General features: G+C 28.9%; 4 protein-coding genes across 4 annotated transcripts; 2 read left to right on the top strand and 2 right to left on the bottom strand.

Annotated features, from left to right (window-relative positions):
• Positions 1–493: 493 nt before the first annotated feature.
• On the top strand, positions 494–775 carry LOC113873054 (auxin-induced protein 10A5-like). The gene has a single exon (XM_027511019.1). The coding sequence runs from the start codon at positions 494–496 to the stop codon at positions 773–775; it is 282 nt and encodes a 93-aa protein (XP_027366820.1).
• Positions 776–6,880: 6,105 nt separating this feature from the next.
• LOC113873827 (auxin-induced protein 10A5-like) lies at positions 6,881–7,257 on the top strand. Its single transcript, XM_027512160.1, has one exon. It carries the CDS (start codon positions 6,949–6,951, stop codon positions 7,228–7,230), a length of 282 nt encoding a protein of 93 aa, XP_027367961.1. The 5' UTR covers positions 6,881–6,948; the 3' UTR covers positions 7,231–7,257.
• Positions 7,258–12,398: 5,141 nt separating this feature from the next.
• Positions 12,399–12,680, bottom strand: LOC113873828 (auxin-induced protein 10A5-like). The gene has a single exon (XM_027512161.1). It carries the CDS (start codon positions 12,678–12,680, stop codon positions 12,399–12,401), a length of 282 nt encoding a protein of 93 aa, XP_027367962.1.
• Positions 12,681–17,039: 4,359 nt separating this feature from the next.
• LOC113871414 (auxin-responsive protein SAUR21-like) lies at positions 17,040–22,108 on the bottom strand. Its single transcript, XM_027508509.1, has 2 exons — positions 22,017–22,108; positions 17,040–17,259 (listed from the first exon to the last, which is right to left on the bottom strand). The coding sequence occupies exons 1-2, from the start codon at positions 22,106–22,108 to the stop codon at positions 17,040–17,042; spliced, it is 312 nt and encodes a 103-aa protein (XP_027364310.1).
• Between the last annotated feature and the right edge of the window lie 936 nt (positions 22,109–23,044).

Genomic DNA, 23,044 nt, shown 5'->3' on the forward strand with positions numbered 1-23,044 from the left:
TGGTTGTCACTCTAATATAAGTTGGTACATGGTTGCTATATATTTATAGCATTGTCATCCTCTTTAAAGAAACTTGTGACATGTCTAAAGCATGTTTCTAATTGAAGTAGCTACTACTCAACGAATGAACAAGCATAAGGTTTCGCAGTAACTGATGTATTTGATTTCAAATTGATAAATCTGTGGTCATTGCCACAGAAGGTGGAGTATGGTATGCAATCTCATTTATCCTATCCTTGAAAGAGATCACTGAGACAATACCATGTGATCCTTGTCTTCCAGTAGATCCTATCTTAGCCCCATAAAAAATCATTCAATGTGGAATTAGATTGCAGTTGTAGAGGACCCTTAGCAGCTATATATACACTGCTTCTTGGGCTGTCCAGCAACACAAGTCATTTGCATCCTCAAGCCTTAGAATACAAATATTTGTTTCTCATACAAATTCCTTGACATAAATCATTAATACTTGTTTGTGTAGCAACAAAAACAAATGGGTTTTCGCATACCAAGTATTATTAGAAGAGCATCATTTTCTTCAGCCCCTGCAGCTTCAAGGGGAACTGAAGTCCCAAAAGGCTATCTTGCAGTCTATGTTGGAGATGAAATGAAACGGTTTGTGGTTCAAGTATCGCTTTTGAACCAACCTTTATTTCAAGAATTACTGAGTGAAGTAGAAGAAGAATTTGGATATGATCATCCAACAGGTGGTCTCACAATTCCATGCAAGGAGGATGAGTTCCTACGCCTCATTTCTCGTTTGAATAAGCTGTAAATCATGCTAATGAAGACCAATAGATTAGTGGAGGCAAATTTGTACAGAAGGAACTTTCTTTTGATGTGAAGATTTTGCAATTTTTGTCCCTGTATAATCTTGTAGAAGTTCAATTTTTTTTTTACCTGAATGAGAATATTAAGACAAGATATTCGCTTTTGCCGAAACACTTCCTGTGGATCGTAATTCTTGTTTTCTATGTATGAAAACTGTCAATATCTTCTGTTATTGTTGTGAAATTATTGGCGAAGATATGAAATTAAAAAATATTACAATTTAATAATAGGTTGATGATTTAGGATTAAAATAATTCTAAATCTTAAATTTGATTTTCTATCACGTAAGTAAGATAGCAACAAGATTGATCAAATCTTAATAACAATTAAAGCAGCAAAACATTCTCCATTGAAACATAAATATAAATTTATTAGAAGAAAGAAGAATAAACCCAACGTTCGCAATTATGTGATACATCATTATATGATATCCCTAGTTATTACACGTAAAAAAAGAAACAAAAGTAAGATAAAAGGATCCAAAGGTGAGAAATGGTTTGGATGATAACTGTAAGTGGTGCGTTGTTGTCTTGCCGATTTACAATATATACTATTCTCCTTTTCTACTTCCTTATCACTAATAAATTAAAAATTTAGATAAGACATCTTTTTTTAGTTGTCCTCACCAAACCTTCATCAACCCTTTTTGGTTCATATCTTCATCAACTCTTTCTAATTTAAAAATGATATAAAGGTACAGAAAATTTATATTATTTTACATAAGAGTCTCAAAAGAATTTATCGTAGGCTCTAAATGGAGAACTGCAAAACATATATATGATAAAAATACTAATAGTAACAATTACGACAACGATATTGATAAAGATGACATTGATTGTGATGGTAAAGTGACAATATATGGATGGTTGTGAAGAAATACAATGATGGTTGTTAATAGAGGTGTGGTGCTAATGAAGATGGTGGTTGGTGGTGATTATGATGATGATAATAAAAGTGATACTAGAGGTGATTGATAGTTAAGATGACTAATGGTAAAATAATAAAGGTGGTAACTACTCCTTCTAGACTTGAATATAAACAAAAAATAACTAACTTATGCTAGTTAATAATAGTAGTTAACTTCATTTAATTTTTTTAATCTCATTTAAAAATGAACTTCCTTCTTTAAATTGTCTTTCATGATATTTATTCTCGAGAAAAAAAAAATGATACTAAATTTTCCTAATTTTATAAAATAACTCTTTGACTTTTACATTAACATTAAATGTTATTAGTGATAGAAGTGAAGATCAATTTCTTTCTACCTTCCTCACGCTAAATTTTAATTTTAACCATAGGTCTTGCATTAATCTTTTCCTTCCTTCATTGTTATTTCAAACTTGAACTTCATAAAAAATTAAATCACAGCAGATTGCCTCCAAAATTTTGCTTAAACTTATTAGCACGACGAGCATAAAGGCACAATAATTCTTTAAATTGAAGTTTGAAGTCTGACTTTTGCTTAAAACTTGCAAGATATAGTGAGAGTTGGATGTTTGAGTATTTCTTTCTTTTTTCTTTCCTTCTTTTTTTCTATTTACTGTGTATGAACTTCTTGAACATGCTTTTAGATATTGATTTGAACGTCCCTTGCAAAAATTTTTATGTCATTGACAGTGCATTATCATTGATTCTTTACTATAACCTCATCATTGTGGTGAGAGATTACTTCACCTGCAAACAAGCCATCTTGAACGTGGTTAGCCTCCTCATTCTTATCTAGTGAGTCTTCAATAATGAGAAGCGACACATCCTCAAACTCAATTGAATCTTTATGCTCTATCTCTGCATCATTCTCTAGTGAATCCTCAACTACCATAGTATCATCATAGTCATTATCGATGTCAAACTCAAACAAGAGAATGTCCATATTTTGGGTATAGATGAAGCGAGAAGATGAAGTGTGGAAGAGAAAAAACAAACCTTTTATTTTATATAAATGATGGTCATGGTTTATGGATGAAACCATTCAGCATCTCAATGGAAGAATTCAATTCTATGAGAACTTGTTTCAAATGGGATTACTATTTCTCCTTTTTAAAAGTCTCACAAGAATAAAATGAATAATTGAAAATAAAATTTGAATTAAGCAGACAATATTTTATGGATGCTTTCATTAAATAAGATCAAATCAGTTATGATTTGCTTATATTTTGGACCATCACACATAAATTCAAATTTGCTTATACTCGAGTTTGGAAGGAATATAATAATAGTAATAATAATTACTTTGACAATAAATGGTGATTGTGATTTTAGTAGGCACAACTATGAAGGTAAAGTGACAGTAGTATAATTGTAGTAATGCTAGATGGTTAAAGTAGCAGCAATTTCAGTAATGGTGAGACACTAATAGAGATGGTAGTAGGTAGTTAAAGTAGCCAAAGGATAATATTAAATATGATGATCAATGGTAGCGACTAAGTTGATAACAACAAATAAAGATAATGATAATTAATAATGGTGCTAATTTTGGTTGTAGTAACGATAGTAATGAAAGTGATATCGAGTTAGAGTGGTTGGTGATGAGTGATAATAATGATAAGAGTAAAATACATATATTTAAAAAAGATAAAGTAATTGAATGAGTTGTTTTTATAATTAAAAACCAAAAAATCAAAATAATATATTTTTTTGTTTTAAGACTAGAATTGAAATTATTTTAAAATTAATTATAAATCAATTTAACTTCACCGTATGTTCTGTATTAAAAATAGCATTTAAAAATAAAAAAATAACTTACAACCACCCTAAATATTTTTCTATTTACATCTTTAAGTTTAAGAAATGTTTTTAATTTTTATTTTACATTTTCACTAATAAACATATTTTAAATTGTAAACTAAAAATAAGTTTGGATACATTATTTATTTAAGTACTTATTTAATATTTTTTAAATGATAATTTATTCTATTTCAAAAAAAAATGAAGAATCTGTAGAAAATATTTTTAGTTTATGTTAATAATTTTTTTAGAATAACTTATCAAAATAAGATATTTTTAATTTATTTTAATATTTTTTTATTAAACTTATAACGAAAGTCATCATTATAGAAATAACTTATTGAATAAATAATAAAATAAGCAGTTATAAAAATACACTCATTTAAATATAAAATTTATTAAAATAAAATAAAAATAACTTATTTTGATAAACTATATTAAAAATTTATTACAATTAAATTAAAATACTTTATGAGAATTACAGTTTAATTTTCATAAGATCTTCGTAAGCTTATGCTAGCTAGTCACTAATGTAGACAATCTAAGAAGTTGAAGGAGCAAACAATTAGCAAAAGAACCAGTTGATGAAATTGGATATGAACTGGTGTCAGTGAACTGGTTTGAACTGTTTTTATTTTTTATTTTTATATTTTCTAAAGTCTAAAACACTTTCAAACTAAATAAAGGTACTATATGAGATATACATGACTTGATATTATCAAACTATTTATTATGATTTTTTAATTTACAAAAACATGTAATATATTCTTTTTTACATTGATTAAAATTTTTACTTAATTTAATTTTTCTTATAATTTTATATTACCTTGCTATTTAATATATTTATATTATTAAAAATGTATATTTAGTTATAATAGTTCCATCCTAATTTGACCACAATCAAGCTAAATTGTAAACCTAGTTCAATCGTTGATTAGTTTAAAAATATTGCTAATAATACCAATGGAGATAAGCAACTTAATATTGTTTAGGTAAAGTCTCAAGTAAATTATCAATGAAGATTGGTCTGAGTAACAAACGACTTAATATCGTTTAAGTAAAGTCTCCAATTGTTATTTTGTTAGTGAATGTATTTTTTAAGTCACTCTTATGAATATATAAAGATAAATATTATCTTCTTAGAAACATTTATGAGTTCCAGTGGAGAGACAAGGGATATTGCTTGATAATGTTCATAATGAATTACATAAAATGTGCTGTGAGAATTTATGTAAGTTTCACATTTTAATAAATTCTTATTATGCTATTTTATTTATGAAATTTTAGTTTTTTTTATTAGAATTGTATTTTATCTATTGAATTAGTTAAATTTTTATTTTATTTTATTATAAGAAGTAATGACTAATATAACCTAATTAAAATATGTGAACTTCTGAATAAAAGTTTATTGAAACGAATAAATAATGAGTGAATTTTGAATATGATTTTAAATTTTAAATTTAAATTTTAAATATGAATTTTGAATTTAGATTTGAAATTTTGAAACTGAATTTTGAATTTTTATCCTTTTTATCTTTAGTTACTTAAAATCAGTCCAAAAGTCGATACTAATATTTTCCATGACTAAAATAGTAAAAAATATGTCTAATGTGGATCTCTTGCACCCACCGGTCACCAGAGCTGTGCAAGAGGAGCATCCACTATGTAGTCCGTGCAATACAATACTTAAAATGTTGTGTTGACAGTTAATTGTATGCACATAGCTTCGTTTTATTTAAGATACAGAAGTTATAGAAAACCATTGGTTCTTTGAGATACATAGCTTCGTTTTATTTAACCAAAGTCTAGTTTTTCTTACACCAATTTACTTTGCTTGTAAAGGAAGAAACGAAGTAAAGAGAAAACACAGAGTGGCCTCTAAGTTGTTGAATTCACTGTCATTAAAGACAAAAGAAAATGATGTACTATGACTTCAATGATCTTTCTTTTCCCTATTTCTCCAGAAAGGGAGATCTTTACAAGTTCAGAAGATGCCTATTGTATACAAAATGTGTCAACTAATCTATGTCAGTCTGTTATAGTGTAAGATTCAGTGTCCATTGAAGCAAGAAGTTATATGTAAGAAGACATCTTCGCTGCAAGGAATTGTGAGGCCACCCATGGGATGATCATATCCAAATTCTTCCTCTGCTTGACTCAACAAGTCTTGGAACCAAGGTTGGCTCAAGTATGATATAGGGATCACAAACCGCTTCATTTTCTCTCCAACGTATACAGCAAGATAACCTCTTGGTGCATCCATTGCTTTTGAAGACACCCTTCTCCTACCAGGTAAACGGAAACCCATTGTTGTAGTAACTGTGTTTGAGACTTGAGGGAAGAGAATGGCCTAAGAAGACTTGAAATTAAGCTTTGGAGTTTCAAATGCTTCAAGATGTGAATGATTTGTGTTGGTCCTAGATGCTTGCAGCCTTGAATATATATAGATAAAATAAATGGATATGTCAGAAACCATTGGCTACTTGAATTATTGAGGAAGGAAGGATATGAGATAAGATCTATGGGACCAAATGAGAGACAAAGCATATGGTGTTGTCTCAGAGGACTCTCTCAAGATTCAACCTAACATATTATAGTAGATAACACAAGTCCCACCTTATGGAACAGATTACCCCACACGAAAAAAGACAGGCGTATCTAAGAAGAAAGAAAGTCTAATTGGATCATCTTCACATTTATCTGTGACTGCAAACTTCATTTATGCAAATTTTTTCAAGCTGTATATATTGCTGAGCATTTGAAATACAAGAAGTAATGTGGTCCATAATGCCTCGTGATCATGTATTCAATGTCGGTTCTCTTCTGATCTCCAGTCACTATTCATTAAACAAGTTTGCTCAAGCCTCAAGGGTTACATCATACATGGTTCTTATCAACAATGGTTGTCACTCTAGTATTAGTTGGTACATGGTTGCTATATATTTATAGCATTGTCATGCTCTTTAAAGAAACTTGTGACATGTCTAAAGCATGTTTCTAATTGAAGTAGCTACAACTCAAAGAATGAACAAGCATAAGGTTTCGCATTAACTGTTGTATTTGATTTGAAATGGATAAATCTGTGGTCATTGCCACAGAAGGTGGAGTATGGTATGCAATCTCATTTATCCTATCCTTGAAAGAGATCACTGAGACAATACCATGTGATCCTTATCTTCCAGTAGATCCTATCTTAGCCCCATAAAAAATCATTCAATGTGGAATTAGATTGCAGTTGCAGAGGACCCTTAGCAGCTATATATACACTGCTTCTTGGGTTGTCCAGCAACACAAGTCATTTGCGTCCTCAAGCCTTAGAATTCAAATATTACTTTCTCATACAAATTCCTTGACATAAATCATTAATACTTGTTTGTGTAGCAACAAAAACAAATGGGTTTTCGCATACCAAGTATTATTAGAAGAGCATCATTTTCTTCAGCCCCTGCAGCTTCAAGGGGAACTGAAGTCCCAAAAGGCTATCTTGCAGTCTATGTTGGAGATGAAATGAAACGGTTTGTGATTCAAGTATCGCTTTTGAACCAACCTTTATTTCAAGAATTACTGAGTGAAGTAGAAGAAGAATTTGGATATGATCATCCAACAGGTGGTCTCACAATTCCATGCAAGGAGGATGAGTTCCTACGCCTCATTTCTCGCTTGAATCAGCTGTAAATCATGCTAATGAAGACCAATAGATTAGTGGAGGCAAATTTGTACAGAAGGAGCTTTCTTTTGATGTGAAGATTTTCCAATTTTTTCCCTGTATAATTCTTTTGAAGTTCAAATATTACCTGAATGAGAATGTTAAGACAAGATATTGCCAAAAATATTTTTCCCTTTTGTCAAATCTCAGTGAATTCTAGTATATATAAATACAACAATATTATTATTAAATTTCAGTTGATATATGTCAACCTATTTTTTTTTTATAGGGATTAAGAGTACTAATCCCTTTGGTCTATTGTCGGTGGGGGTTATTGGTGTCCTATGGCATTCAATGCTTGTGTTTGACCTGAACATGGAACAAACAACACATTGGTCTTGAAAGTGATTTAGCCACTTGTTATATTATTTTTCATAATATGTGGTTCATTCAGTTTCAGAATAATTATCTTGAGATAATGTGGTGCATCTTCCTATTCTATCATCGCTTGAAAAACGGAAAATTATTTCCAATTGCTAGAGTCATCGATTCTTTGTGTTTCCTTATCAAGCAGCACCATCACATGGACTATTAGTTTTTTCTTGATAAGTGAATTATCACAATTAATGCAATGCCTTGAATTTCCCAACAGTAATAGAAGCTATTGCTTATTTGGTGTGAAAAGAAATTAACTAACAGTTGTTCCGTTTTGTGAAAAATATGAGTAAGAATATTAAAGGAAGTATTGAAATTCTATATTATCTTCTCACAGAGACCCCGCAATGTTCACTAAGATTATTAACCTTTTATTATTTAGGTGAATTAAAATTGATGGACTGTTAACAATAAGTGCAAAGAAAATAAAAGAATCATAAATTAGACAAAGAGGAAAAAGAAAGACAACAAACAAAAAATTTAAAGCAATTAAGTAACAACAATGATGTTTGGTTATGAAGCAAAATAGGACGTTTGAATTCACCTATGTTGTTTACCAAATTTTTTATCCCATTCCTTTTATGATTTATGTTTTTATCTATGGCTAAGCACTTATTCTAAATAGATCAATCAATATCCAATTATTATGCAATACCGACAAACTGTTTTGTAACTTCTAACACCAATGAATGATGCAACATATAAATTTTGAGAAGCATTACAATTTAAGAAGTTTTCTAATTCAATAATTGATTGATAATTTAGGATTAAAATTAATTTTATATAATCGTAAATTCAATTCACGGTTTAGTTCTGGAAATTGGTAATGGTTCAATTGCCTGTTACGGAACTAACTTAGACAATAACAAGATTGATTGAATCTTGATAACAATTGAAACAGCAAAACGAATCTCATAATAGAAATATAAATTCATTAAAAGAAAAAAGAATTAGACTAAGGTTCACAACATAACATTCTCCATATTTTTACTTGTGGATTTAATTACACAGATATTCAAAACCAAAATAAGAACAAACCCATTCATAGTTCAAAATCAAAACAAAACAAATTAAAATAGACAAACGACTCTTTTCTGTTATCTTCGCCAACTCTTTCTATTTCAAATAATTGAATTTCTCAATCCAAAACAAATTAAAATAGATAAACAATTAATAAATTCTTTTCAAGATTATATAAATCTGCTCACAATATTTATTTTAAATGAGGTTATAAATCTTCAATTCTTCTTTCACTTTTTATTTAAATATTTTTAGAGAGTATACAAACTTTCTACAAAATAATTTTTCAACACATTTTCAGTTCCAAATGACTTTATTCATAATTTAAAGGAAATAAGATTTTCAGATTGTTTAACATAAGTGTACCAAAGAAATTGATCTTATGCTCAAAATGGACAAATGAGAAATATATGTATAATTAATTTGATGATAGTAACATATAATAGTAGTGGTAATTACGGGGATATCAATAGTGTTTTCAATAATAATGAATGTTACGATAATGCAATATATGATATGGGTGGTGAATAGTTGTTTGAAGTAGTGACCAAGTGATGATATCAAAGAAGATGTATGACAACAATGAATGATTCGATGAAGATACTAGATAATCAGAGTGAGTGATAAAAAAAAAAAAAACTGAAGATAATATCTATAGTAATAGCAATTATGATAACGATGACAATAAATGATAGTAGTAACTGTGGTTACAATTGTGAAGGTAGTAGTAGATGCAACTAAAAATAATAGATAATTAGAGTGATTAAAGATTAAAAAAAAAAACACTAAAAATAGTAGCTATGATGATGATAATAATAATAATAGTGATAATCAATATAGAAATAGTAATTGTGATGTTAAAGTTGTAGTAGTAAATGCGATAATAGTGCAATAGTGGTCATAGTAAGCGGTTACAATAGCAGTGATCTATGGTAGTAGTGATGACACTAATAGAGATAGTGATAAGTAATTTAGGTGATTAAAAAATAACATTAAATGTACTAATAATAATAATAATAATAATAGCAAAAATTAATAGTATAGTTGATTGTAACATGACAATAGTAAAAATGGTCATGATGGTAATTGTGGTAAAGGTAACAACTATAGAGGGTGATACTAAGATAGCAAGAGTACCATGTAGGTATTTTGAGAAAGACAAAGAGATTAAACAAGTTATTTTGATAATAAAAATTATATAAATAAAATTTAAAAAATAGTTTTGTATTTAAATTAAAAATGAATTTAACTCTATTTTAGTTAAATGCCTTTTGATTTGAAACTTTATGTGAAAATAAAAAATGAAAATTGGCCCCCACCCCTATCATAAAAACTAATTCTTGTTAGATTTTTAATTAGAATAATAAAAAAATATAATAATACCTATCCATCCATGTGAAATACAATATTTATTCACCATTATTTACATTATTTACATGATTAATAGTACGTTTGCTAAAAGATTAACAGTGAGCTATCAATAGCAACAATCAATAATAATAATTTGGCACTAATAGAGATAGTGATAAGGGATTTAGGTGACGAAGGAATAATTTTAAATGTGATGATAAATATTATAGTGATAATAAAATGATAATTAATAATATTATTGTTTATAGCAATGATATTAGTAAAAATAATCTTGCAATGGTAACGATAGTAATGGTAACAACTATCACCAGGAGTGATAATAAAAACAATAATAGTGAAGGGTAATATTAAAATAGGAAGAGTATTAGGTATTTTGAGAAAAACAAAGAGATTAAACAAGTTATTTCTACTTAAAAATAAAAAATATATAAAAAATTCAAAAAAAAAATTGAGTTAAAATAGTTTTGAATTTGATTTAAAAATCAATTTAACTCTATTTTATTTGAAAATAGAAAATGAAAACTTGCCACCACCCCTAAATGTTTTCATTTATATCATTCAGTTTAAGAAAAATATTTAAAATTTTTAATTAATAGTTTCACTAATAATCCTATTTTGAAGACTGGACTAAACTAGTTAGTTTGACTAGGAGCAAGCTAGTCACCAGCCGAGACAATCCAGGAAATTAATGGAGCAAAAAACTAATTAAGAACCGGCTAAAGCAGATGAAATCGGATATGAATCAATGTCCGTGAACTGGTTTGAACCATTTTTTTTTCAAATTATTAATTCTAATACACTTTTCAAAAGAAATGAAAGTTCATACATGACATATACATATGAATTGGTATTATCCAACTATTTATTATAAATTGGAAAATTCATACAGCGGTCTGTATAGCAAATATAAAGACAATTTCTTGTTTTTTATGTTTTAAATGAAAATCATTTGAAACAAAAGTTAAATAAAATAATGTTCGACCATATCCAGCTCTTCAATTTTAAATTTCAAGTTTCCAACCCTACTTGATCTCATTGAAGAGAATATGCATGTATAACATACTGTGGCTGTCTATATAAAGTTTGGGTAGAAAAAGTGCATAAACATATTCATAGAAATTTGACCAAAAAAACAACCTAATATCTAGGTTAATAACTCTCAGTTAAATAGAATTTTGCACTCACAAAAGAAGGATAAAATTGTCTTCTACTTAGAGTGGCAAATGCCCCGAGATCAATACCAAATGCAAGGGCAATATAAGTAATTAAGAGTATTTGAATTCTTATTTCGTTAGTGACTTTATTGTTTGAGAATGCCATAAACATTATGAGTATATAAAAATAGGTATTATCTTGGTGGAAACAGTTCTCTAATGAACTGAATGATAGATGGGGTGTTTAATATGATGATGGGTGCTAGTGAGAGACAAGAGCTAGAGAGATGTCGCATAATGATGTTGATTGATTAAGGATTTCTTAAGATGTGAGAATTTACTGCCAATAAGCTAATAATTCCATAACCAATAAAGTGGCCTTCTTAAGAACTTCTGTTCCAGATAGGCTCAAAATATATTGATAAACTACCAGTTCTTGAAATCTGGTATGTACAGTTGTACACCATGATATCTAGCTGATAGCTATTTAAATAAACAAAAAACGAAATTCTTGGCAAGGGAAGACCACATTTTGTTTAGACATTATTAAATATCAAACCTTAGGAACCATCTTAATTATTTCAACAATATTTTATTAAAAAATATTTACTATTTTTTATATGTTTGATATGATAAATATATTTTTTAAATAAAAAATTTATAATTTTTAGTTACTTAAAATCAGTTAAAAGGTCGATGTTAATGTTTTACATGATGAAAATTGTAAAAAAATGTCTACTGTGGAATGGTTGTGTGGATTTGTTGCACCCACCGGTCACAAAAGCAGTGCAAGAGCAGCATCCATTAAATAGTCCATGCAAGCCAAGATTTAAAATGTTGTTTATACATTTAATTGTAACTAAAAGATATCAAATTTAAATTGGAAGCTTTATTAAAATGCTCAGTTACTCTGACCAGGTGCTCCAGCGATAGAACCAAGCCAAAGTTTATGATCTTTGCCAATAATTTCACAACAATAACAGAAGATATTGACAGTTTTCATAGATAGAAAACAAGAATTCCGATCCACAGGAAGTGTTTCGGCAAAAGCAAAGTGTTTCGGCAATATCTTGTCTTAATATTCTCATTCAGGTAAAAAAAAAATTGAACTTCTACAAGATTATACAGGGACAAAAATTGCAAAATCTTCACATCAAAAGAAAGTTCCTTCTGTACAAATTTGCCTCCACTAATCTATTGGTCTTCATTAGCATGATTTACAGCTTATTCAAACGAGAAATGAGGCTTAGGAACTCATCCTCCTTGCATGGAATTGTGAGACCACCTGTTGGATGATCATATCCAAATTCTTCTTCTACTTCACTCAGTAATTCTTGAAATAAAGGTTGGTTCAAAAGCGATACTTGAACCACAAACCGTTTCATTTCATCTCCAACATAGACTGCAAGATAGCCTTTTGGGACTTCAGTTCCCCTTGAAGCTGCAGGGGCTGAAGAAAATGATGCTCTTCTAATAATACTTGGTATGCGAAAACCCATTTGTTTTTGTTGCTACACAAACAAGTATTAATGATTTATGTCAAGGAATTTGTATGAGAAACAAATATTTGTATTCTAAGGCTTGAGGATGCAAATGACTTGTGTTGCTGGACAACCCAAGAAGCAGTGTATATATAGCTGCTAAGGGTCCTCTACAACTGCAATCTAATTCCACATTGAATGATTTTTTATGGGGCTAAGATAGGATCTACTGGAAGACAAGGATCACATGGTATTGTCTCAGTGATCTCTTTCAAGGATAGGATAAATGAGAGTGCATACCATACCCCACCTTCTGTGGCAATGACCACGGATTTATCCATTTGAAATCAAATACATCAGTTAATGCGAAACCTTATGCTTGTTCATTCGTTGAGTTGTAGCTACTTCAATTAGGAACATGCTTTAGACATGTCACAAGTTTCTTTAAAGAGGATGACAATGCTATAAATATATAGCAACCATGTACCAACTAATATTAGAGTGACAACCATTGTTGATAAGAACCATGTATGATGTAACCCTTGAGGCTTGAGCAAACTTGATTAATGAATAGTGACTGGAGATCAGAAGAGAACCGACATTGAATACATGATCACGAGGCATTATGGACCACATTACTTTTTGTATGTCAAATGCTCAGCAATGTATACAGCTTGAAATTTGAATAATTGAAGTTTGCAGTCACAGATAAATTTCAAGATGATCCAATTAGACTTTCTTTCTTCTTAGATACGCCTGTCTTATTTCAAGTGGGGTAATCTGTTCCGTAAGGTTTGACTTGTATTATCTACTATAATATGTTAGGCTCAATCTTGATAGTCCTCTGAGACAACACCATATGCTTTGTCTCTCATTTGGTCCCATAGATCTTATCTCATATCCTTCCTTCCTCAATAATTCAACTAGCCAATGGTTTCTTACATATCCTTTTATTTTATCTATATATATTCAAGGCTGCAAGCATCTAGGACCAGCACAAATCATTCACATCTTGAAGCATTTGAAACTCCAAAGCTAAATTTCAACTCTTCTTAGGCCATTCTCTTCTCTCAAGTCCCAAACACAATTACTACAACAATGGGTTTCCGTTTACCTGGTATGAGAAGGGTGTCTTCAAAAGCAATGGATGCACCAAAAGGTTATCTTGCTGTATACGTTGGAGAGAAAATGAAGCGGTTTGTGATCCCTATATCATACTTGAGCCAACCTTGGTTCCAAGACTTGTTGAGTCAAGCTGAGGAAGAATTTGGATATGATCATCCCATGGGTGGCCTCACAATTCCTTGCAGCGAAGATGTCTTCCTGCATATAACCTCTTGCTTCAATGGACACTGAATCTTACAGTATAACAGACTGACATAGATTAGTTGAGACATTTTGTATACAATTGGCATCATCTCAACGTGTAAAGATCTCCCTTTTTAGAGAAATAGGAAAAAGAATTTTTTTTTCTTTAATGACAATGAATTCAACAACTTAGTGGTCACTCTGTGTTTTCTGTTTATTTCGTTTCTCCATTTACAAGCAAAGTAAATTGGTGTAAGAAAAACTAAACTTTGGTTGTTTTGAGAAATTTCAAAGCAATAATCGAATACATGATTCCTGGCAAGGGTAGAATTAAGTATTTTATCCCATTTTATCCGAGGAACAAAGGGAAAGATAAATTTATTTAGTACAAAACAAAATGATATTGATTAAAAAATATATATACAAAATTAAAATTATAAGGCGAAAAGATCACAATCATACACAAGGCACATCTGATAAGTTCATATTTTGATATATTTTGTGGCTTATATTTATACACTTAAACTCTATTTAATATATATTTACACTAATTATGTTATTAATTATTACAGTTTAGTTGTAGTTGTTATTAGTGCATTATGGAGATATTCTAAATAAAAATTATATATTTTTAGTCCTTTACAGTGCTATGTAAAGTTGAGTTTAAATTTTGAATTTGAAATTTAAACTTATATTTGAAGATTTGGAGCATTTCTAATTGTGGATAAAACTGATTTGAAAAGATAGAGCTCAACCGACTGAAAACTTAGGTCACAGCCTATATAAAGAGGTTTTATGCTTCACATTTGACACTCCCACTTCTCGATACACCTTCTTCCCCTTCTTAGTTCTACCTAAACTCATCTTTGAGAGTCATTGGAGACCATTGGCAAGGATGACAAGCTTCCTCTTGGAGTCCAAGCAAGTGATTGAGCATCCCTTCGGAGAACGAGAACTTTCTTTATCTTCTACCTTTTTGGGTTTCTTTTGTTTGAGTTTTTCTTTGTCGTTATGGGTTTATTTATCATGTTCTTCGTAGTTTATTTTGTTATGAGTAACTAAACTCATAGCTAGAGTTATGACGGATCCTACTACAATGTGATTTTTACTTTAATGTTTCGTTTTATTATATTGGATTATATTGTGTATATTAAGATTTGATCACCCTTAGCATCTCATAGTTAGTTGCATTATAGACGATCGTACCACGTATAATTAACGAAACTGTAGGATAAAATGAGATAAGGGGTTAGGTTAATCACACTTAATTCCTTTCTTTCAGCCATTATTGAATTAACAAACTCATAGAACTTGTTACCCTTTTTTCTAAGAATGGCCTTTGGGATTGGAATAGGATTAAATCTATGCTTCCTGATTCTGTATGTACCTTAATTGTCCAAATTTCTCCCCCTATTCTAGCAAGGGGCAAGATCTATTTTTTTGGAGGAATACTAATAATGGTGTCTTCTCTGTTAAATCTGCTTACAACCTGTTTTCCTATAATGATCAGATCAGTTTTTGGATACTACTTTCTTTAATTTAGTTTGGAGCTAGAATGGCCCCCTACAATTAATATTTTTTGTGTGTGTAGAAAATAGCCCATGGTAGGCTTTTTACCAATGCTAAAAGATTTAATCGTAATTTGTCTCCATCTTCTGTTTGTTTCAAGTGTAATGAGGATGATGAAACTGTTATTCATATTCTCAGATATTGCTAGTTTGCTAGGCAGATCTGGGACCAATTGGTTTCCCCTGATTTTTGGGCCCTTTTTTATTAGAGGGTTGTCTAGTTGGTTATATTTTAATTTAGCCAATTCTAGTTTTTCTCTTATTCTTGATTGGAGGCTTTTATTTGGTTTAGTTGTGTGGAATTTGTGGTTGAATAGGAATAAGGAGATTTTCCAAAACTCTCCTCTGAACTGAGTCTTTTTTTTCATAAAAATCAAAAGTGATTTTGATTATCTCATTTTCTGTGGCAGGTCCAATTTTGCTGAAGGAGCTGTCGAGTTGGAGATTGTTAGCTTCAAAAAATGGCAACCCCCTCTGCAATTTCAATTTAAACTCAATGTGGATGGGGTTGCTTCCCTTGCTACTGATTCTTCTAGCTGTGGAGGGCTAATTAGGGACAGTATAGACAGGTTCATTGTTGGATTTCATAATTCTTTGGATCCATGTTCTCCTTTGATTGCTGAGCTTTGGGAGTTTATTGGAGTGTAAAACTTGCACTTGCCAAAAATATTCAATTAGTTTGGATTGAATGTGATTTTAGGCATGCAATCTCTTTACTTGTTAATATTTAGTGCTGTAATCATCCTTTTTTTCCTATTATTATGGAGATTAGAGATCTATTGAAAGAGATTAAGTTCCAGCATTTTAGCATGTCTTAAGTGAAGCTAATCAAAGTGCTAATTGGTTGGTCAAATTAGGTGCTGAATGTGGATTATTTTATCTTTGTTTTGATGAGGCTTCTCCTTCTCTAATTCCTTTCTTAAATTTGAATTCTCTAGGTTCTTAGATTCCTAGATTTGTGAACTAGTCTTTGTTTTGTCTTTAGGCTTTTAAGCCCCTTTAATAGCAAAAGAAAATAAAATAAAAAATTAGAGTTCTAGTTATTATAATAAAGATAATATTTTTTTTAAACTTTATTATATTATTATTAATATTTTTAATTATCTTTAATGTTCTAATTTTATATAATCTTTGTTACCTCATCACTCAAATAATTAACAATAGGTCGTTCCTGTGTTCTCAACAAAATCAATATAAAGAACAAAGCATGCACATCATCAACATAGGACTCTGATGGATGATCACCAGTTACTATGATTCTGCTAGTGTACATAAAGCATCGACCCAACACCTTGAAATAAAGAACCATGGGAAAGTTTATAAAAGAAATATAACAAAATTAGTGAGAAACTTGCAACTGTGTTTATAAGTTTCTATCTTGGGACATCTTTCCAATTCTTTATGAAGGACAAGAAATAAAGTTAAAATTTACAAATGTTCTACTCTCTCTTCTATACAAAATTGAATTGGTCATTGACCATCTACTTTTCAATCTTCTCCTTTATGACCTTTTCAAGTGAGAAGTGATGCTTAGGAAGTAATCTTCTCTACAAGGGATTGTGAGGCCACCCATTGGATGATCAAAACCAAATTCTTGTTCAACCTCGCTCAGCAAGTTTTGGATTGAAGGTTGTTTCAAATATGATATAGGAATCACAAACCGCTTCTTTTGGTGTACTCCTACATAAACTGCAAGATAGCCTTTTGGGACATCATTGCGCCTTTGAAAACCGGGCAAACGAAAACCCATTGAAGATTAAGAGAATGATTTGAGAAAGACTTGTATAAGAAGTGCTTAGTGCTTCAAGAATGCAAAGGATTTGAATTGTTTGTAGATGCAACCATATGACCATATATATCTATATATAGACCAAGATAAGGATTTTAGAAAACTATTAGGTATGAAAATGATTGATGAAGATTGAAGACTAATCCAAATGGAGTCTAATGGAACATGGGCAAGAAGGATCACATGGTACTGTCTAGAATGTATTTTATCAAAGATGTTAAATGAAGTTGAATGTCCCAAATTTTTTAAGGACATTCTAGACAGTACCCACTTGATGATTCAGAAAAAGAGAGACATGTAAAATCAAAGCCTAATGTTTGATAATAATAAAAGCTGACTATAGTGTTCAAGACATAGACGCCATGTTGATGTTTGGCACATAGTGATCAAGTAAATAATACCATGTACCAGAAACATTTAGATAAGGTATTAAGTGTTGGCATGCATGTACTTGCAATTTTCCTTTTACAAAATTAAAAAATATTGAGAATTGAAACAATAATACAGGGAAAATTTGTTCCTCTACCTTACATGTAGAAATGTCAACTGTTAAGTGGTTGAGAAAAATCATGGTCACTGTAAAATGCCAAGTATAGCATGGACATTAAGGCCTATCATGCATGTCTGCTACGGTGATTACTACCAAATGAGAAGCATATAATAAATTGAGAAAGATTCCAATTAACAAGAGGATTTTATTAAACAGGTTAGCTTTATTTAATTTGTAGCAGAAAGTTCACGTCTCTGTGTTAGACGAATTTGATTGATAGAAATGAGTCAGAGGGACTAAGATCTTCTCATATATACAATTAAGTTTAGAAATTAATCTTTTTTCTTAATTTCAAGAAATAAATTGATAAGTGCCTATAATTTTAAGGGTTAAAATAATTAATTTTTTTGAGGGATTGAAAATTCTATTTCATAATTTTAAGGACTAATTTAAATGGTGTGTATAATTTTAGGGACTAAATTGAATTAAGTCCATAATTTTAATAACTAAAATGAATTTTTCTTTTTATATAATTTAAAGAACTAAAAATTCTTTTTTTCATAATTTTAAGAATTAAATTAACATATATATATATATATATATATGTAATTTTAGGAAATAAAATCATTAATTTTATAATTTTAAGAACTAAATTAAAAGATATCCCTATAATTTTAGAGACTAAAATGATGTATTACTCAAAAATAAAGCTTATATATATATATATATATATATATATATATAAACATTTACAGGTGCTGCAATTAATAAAAATGAAGTGGTGTAAATTGAAAGCAAAATTTTGTTTCATTTATCTTTACACGATTTTTTAGGATAATGAGTGAAATAACAAAAATAAAAAAATGTAAATAAAATAGAAATAGAGTAAATAAAGATTAATATAAATAAAAAAGAAAATAGTAAAAAAATTGAAAAGAAAATAAAGTAAAAAATAAAAGAATAATTAAAATCTTTTTAAACTAATTTAAAAAATAAGATTAATCATAGTATTTTATTAATATAAAAAAATAATTTTATTTTTAAACAGTTAAAGCCAAAATAAAAATTAATATCCCTTTTCAAGCTTCCACCATCCATTAACAGTTGTTGGGGGATATTTTAGTGCTTGTAAGCCATACTATTTTTTTTTTCTTCTGTATTTAGACTCATTTAAATAATGTGATTTTCAAATTTTAGTTTCTGAATATGTATTTGATATCTTTTGTAGATTTATGGATCACTTTTGAAAAATAAATTTTGAAAGTGATTTTATACATTCTAAAAACTAAATTCTGGAAGTTATTTGCAAATTACTTTCTGAAAATCATTTGCAAATAACTTCTAAAATTTAGTTTTAGGGAGGTATTAAATGCACTAATAGAATCTAAATTTCAGACGTCACAATAAAAAAAAATAGTATAAATAAAGACAACAAAAAATATTGCAAAAAGCAATTCTCAGCTTTAATATTTCAGACGTTGAATTTTATGAATGGACTGAATCCAAATCTTAAACCGTAGGGAGAGTAGTTGTTCTTGATATGATGTTGGGCTTGAGGTATAACTTAGCCCAAAAGAGATTACTTTTTTTACTGTAATTTAATTTTTGAAAGTGTTTATTTTATACTTTCCAAAAATTAAATTTTAAAATAACTTTCATACTTAAGTAAATTCTAAAAGTCATTTGCACAATGATATTTAAATTCAGTATCATATTATTGTTCATAGTTTTGATTTTTTGCACAACCATGTTCTTATAGTATATATTTTTTATTTCAGATTTTCATTTTACATTCTTGTTGGATGCTTTTATCTTTAGAAATAGAGTAATATGTTTCTTGCATTCTTGGGCTAATAGGTTGATGGCATGTTTATAAGTATTGTTTGAAAATAGGTATGTTAACAAATTTTTCAATAGGTCAAGCTTTTATACAAGCTTAATTAGGGTTTATAAGAAGCTTATAAAAATTGAGTTAAAGTCAAGCTTTCTAATTTTGAATCAAGTTAAGTTTGGACCTAACTTATTTCTATGCCTAATTAAAGAATTAATGATACAAAAAAATCTGCAATCTAAAGCCTAATGTCCAAAGATAAAAATAACAAAAAGAAAATTTTAAAAAAAATTGATAAGGAAAGGAAAAAGAAAAGATAAAAAATCTTTTAAAATCGTACATAATATATCATTTTGATACTTTTCATAGAATCATGGGGAAAAAATTCTTTTGAAAGAAACAGAAAATCCAAATATCCTAGTGATTCAAGGTAAAATACTTAGTTAAAATACTTATTTAATTAACTTAATAAATTAATATTTATTTTTATTTTATGTTTTTTAAAATAATTAAATATAGCAAATAAAAATATAAATAAAATTTCTACTACCTTATAAATTTTGAAATGAAACTTTTAACTTTTAAAAATTAACTTACAAAATATTACTTGCATTCAACTAAGTCATAACATTTTAAATAAACTTAATACTTTTTTTAATCATTTAACAGAGTTTAACTTGTTTTACTACTACTTTTTATCAAATTACAACAGTTAGTCTATCAATAAGTTATAACTTATAAATTTTTTGGGTTAGTTTATTAATTAGTTTTACCAAATAGAGTATAAGAAAGAATATTTACAGCTTTATAAAGTTAACCTATAACTTTTGAAAGAAAATTATTAAAAAATAGTTTTTAATATATATTTTTATTTTTACCCTTAAAGTATTAAATAATTTACACTCACACTAATTAACTAATTATATAATTAATTTTATGAAAAAATTTCAATTAGTTATCGATGATAATTTTTAATTATTAAATTTTTATTAACTTATCAATTATAAGTTATATATTATAAACTTATCAATTAATTTTATAAAAAAAGTCAAAGTAGTTGGCATGGACTCCACGCCGAGATCAACATGTTACAGCTCATTCTTTGGCATGTTAAGTTTTCCAATACGACGGCATTGTGATGATCAAGTTTAAGAAATTAGTGAACAGAAATTATGGTTACATTGCTTAACAGTTAATACTAGCTAACCATTAATAGTTAATTTGATCATTAGATTAGAAGAAACATGTTTTTTTCTGTCTATTAATAATTAATCAACTTAATAAAAAGTAAGATATTATTTTAAAAAATATAAAAAAGTTTTAAGATTAATTATCAAAACAACCGATCTAAATTATTTTTTTTGAATGTATTATCTATGTCAGTTTAAATTTAAACTTTAAATTGATATAAAAATATTATATCAGTTTAAATTTAAACTGATGTAAAATCTAATATTTTTTAAAAGGATTATTTTTTAATAATAAAAAAATATATCAATGAAATTTTAATTAATATTAAAGCAGCACTTGTAATACACTTATTTTTTTACAAAAAATTATAAAACATAAAAATCTACAAAACACTAAGAAATAGACAAAAGAGAGGAGACAAAATATTAAAATTTTAGAAAAAAATTTGGTCCAAATCCCCTTAGTTAAATAGATTTCAGAAAACATATATAAAATACATATATAATTTGCATAGATAAAACTTTTATGTATAAAGTTATACTCCTCTAAATGCATAATTTATTAAAGTTATACTCCTCTAAATGTAGAAAATATTTTTTATGTTGACTTTTTCATAATTAATATAAAAAAATATAATTTTCTAATTCGTTTATTTTTTAAATTGGTTTAGAATATCACTTTTTAAATCAATTTATTTATAACTAATATAAAAATAATTTAAAATATAAGATTTTCACATCAGTAAAATAACAAATATTAAAGATGATAAACACAAATTTACTTACATTCTTTAATTTTATTTTATATTTTTTTTTCATTTATACATAAACACATTTAAATATGTTAATGATGAATTTTGTTTTATTTTATATTTTTTTATTAACTCATTTATTTTGATATACAATATTAATAAAAATTGTGATTTATTTATTTACAGATTAAATAAAAATATTGATTAACGTTGCAATTTTTTTCATTTGAAATCTGGTGCGGCAATTTTTCCTCTTTAATTTCTCAATTAAATACTTAGTTTTGATCTCTAAAACTGTCAAAGGAAAATGCGCAGTATGTTCATCTTTAGCACATGAAGAAAAACACTTTTAACTTTAATATTAAATATGATTAGAATTAAATTTATTTTATGTGTGTTTTAAGTATATTTTAATTAACCAAGTACCTGAGCATGACTAGGCGCTGCACCATCTCATCCAACGTCTCCGTCAAGCACATTCCGATCGTCAACCTACGGTACAGTTCGAACGTCGCCATTATAGCTTGCGGAACGCGATGAATCAAGTGGCGACGTTAGGGAGTTCAGAGGGTCTCTCTCTTTCTTTGTTTCTTCTTCTTCTGCTGGTGTTTTTCAGTTAATGTTTGGGTTTGACTCGATAGCGTTTGGGAGCAGAGTAATTCGAGACATTTTATAATTTTACTATTACGCAAATGAGGAGTTGTTAATTCGTACTCAAAATTTTATTTCACCAAAGAAATTCGTCATTTTCAACTTCATTTATCTATTGAGGTAGAAGGATTATAAGTACTAATATATGTGAGTTTTTAACGCTTCACAAGGCAAACTCAGTGTGCCGCTCTTTAAATCCATCTCCTTTGTCGAATCATCATCTATTGACTTTCTCGATCTCATTAGTTTCTCACGCACAATGGTAGTGACAAAAGCATGAGGTGGAGCATCATTGATATGGTGTCTTGTAATTGATCAGCGTACAGGATTGAAATTCAACGATATGCAACATAGATCTGATTAAAGACAACAACATTGATTTAGGGAGAAAAACTGAAGAATTTAATGGTGGAACAGAAGTCTAGAGGAGGGGGTAAATTTGGTAGGCATCTTGGGAAAGTTCTCAATAATTCTACGTCTTACTTTTTTACAAATTTTCCACTTGTTACTGGTGTTTCGACCTTGTGGCGAGTGTTTTAACGGTGGGAGAAGATGGTTGATGTTTTCATACCACAAAAGAGTGACAAACTAGGACATCGCTTTGGTTTTGTGCGCTTTGTGGATGTGGCGGATGCCAAGAGTTTGGAGACTAAGCTTAGATCCATTGTTATTGGAAGGATGCACTTGTCTATCAACTTAACGAGGCATGTAAGGGAGAAAACTGTGGGTCCGATGGTGTCTGCGGAGGGTGATGAAACAAGACACTCCTTTGTCACTAAGGCTACAAAGACATAAGGTAATAT

The sequence above is a fragment of the Abrus precatorius genome, unplaced genomic scaffold (assembly GCF_003935025.1).
Source record: "Abrus precatorius isolate BTA unplaced genomic scaffold, Abrus_2018 Scaffold7, whole genome shotgun sequence".
Classification (NCBI taxonomy): domain Eukaryota; kingdom Viridiplantae; phylum Streptophyta; class Magnoliopsida; order Fabales; family Fabaceae; genus Abrus; species Abrus precatorius.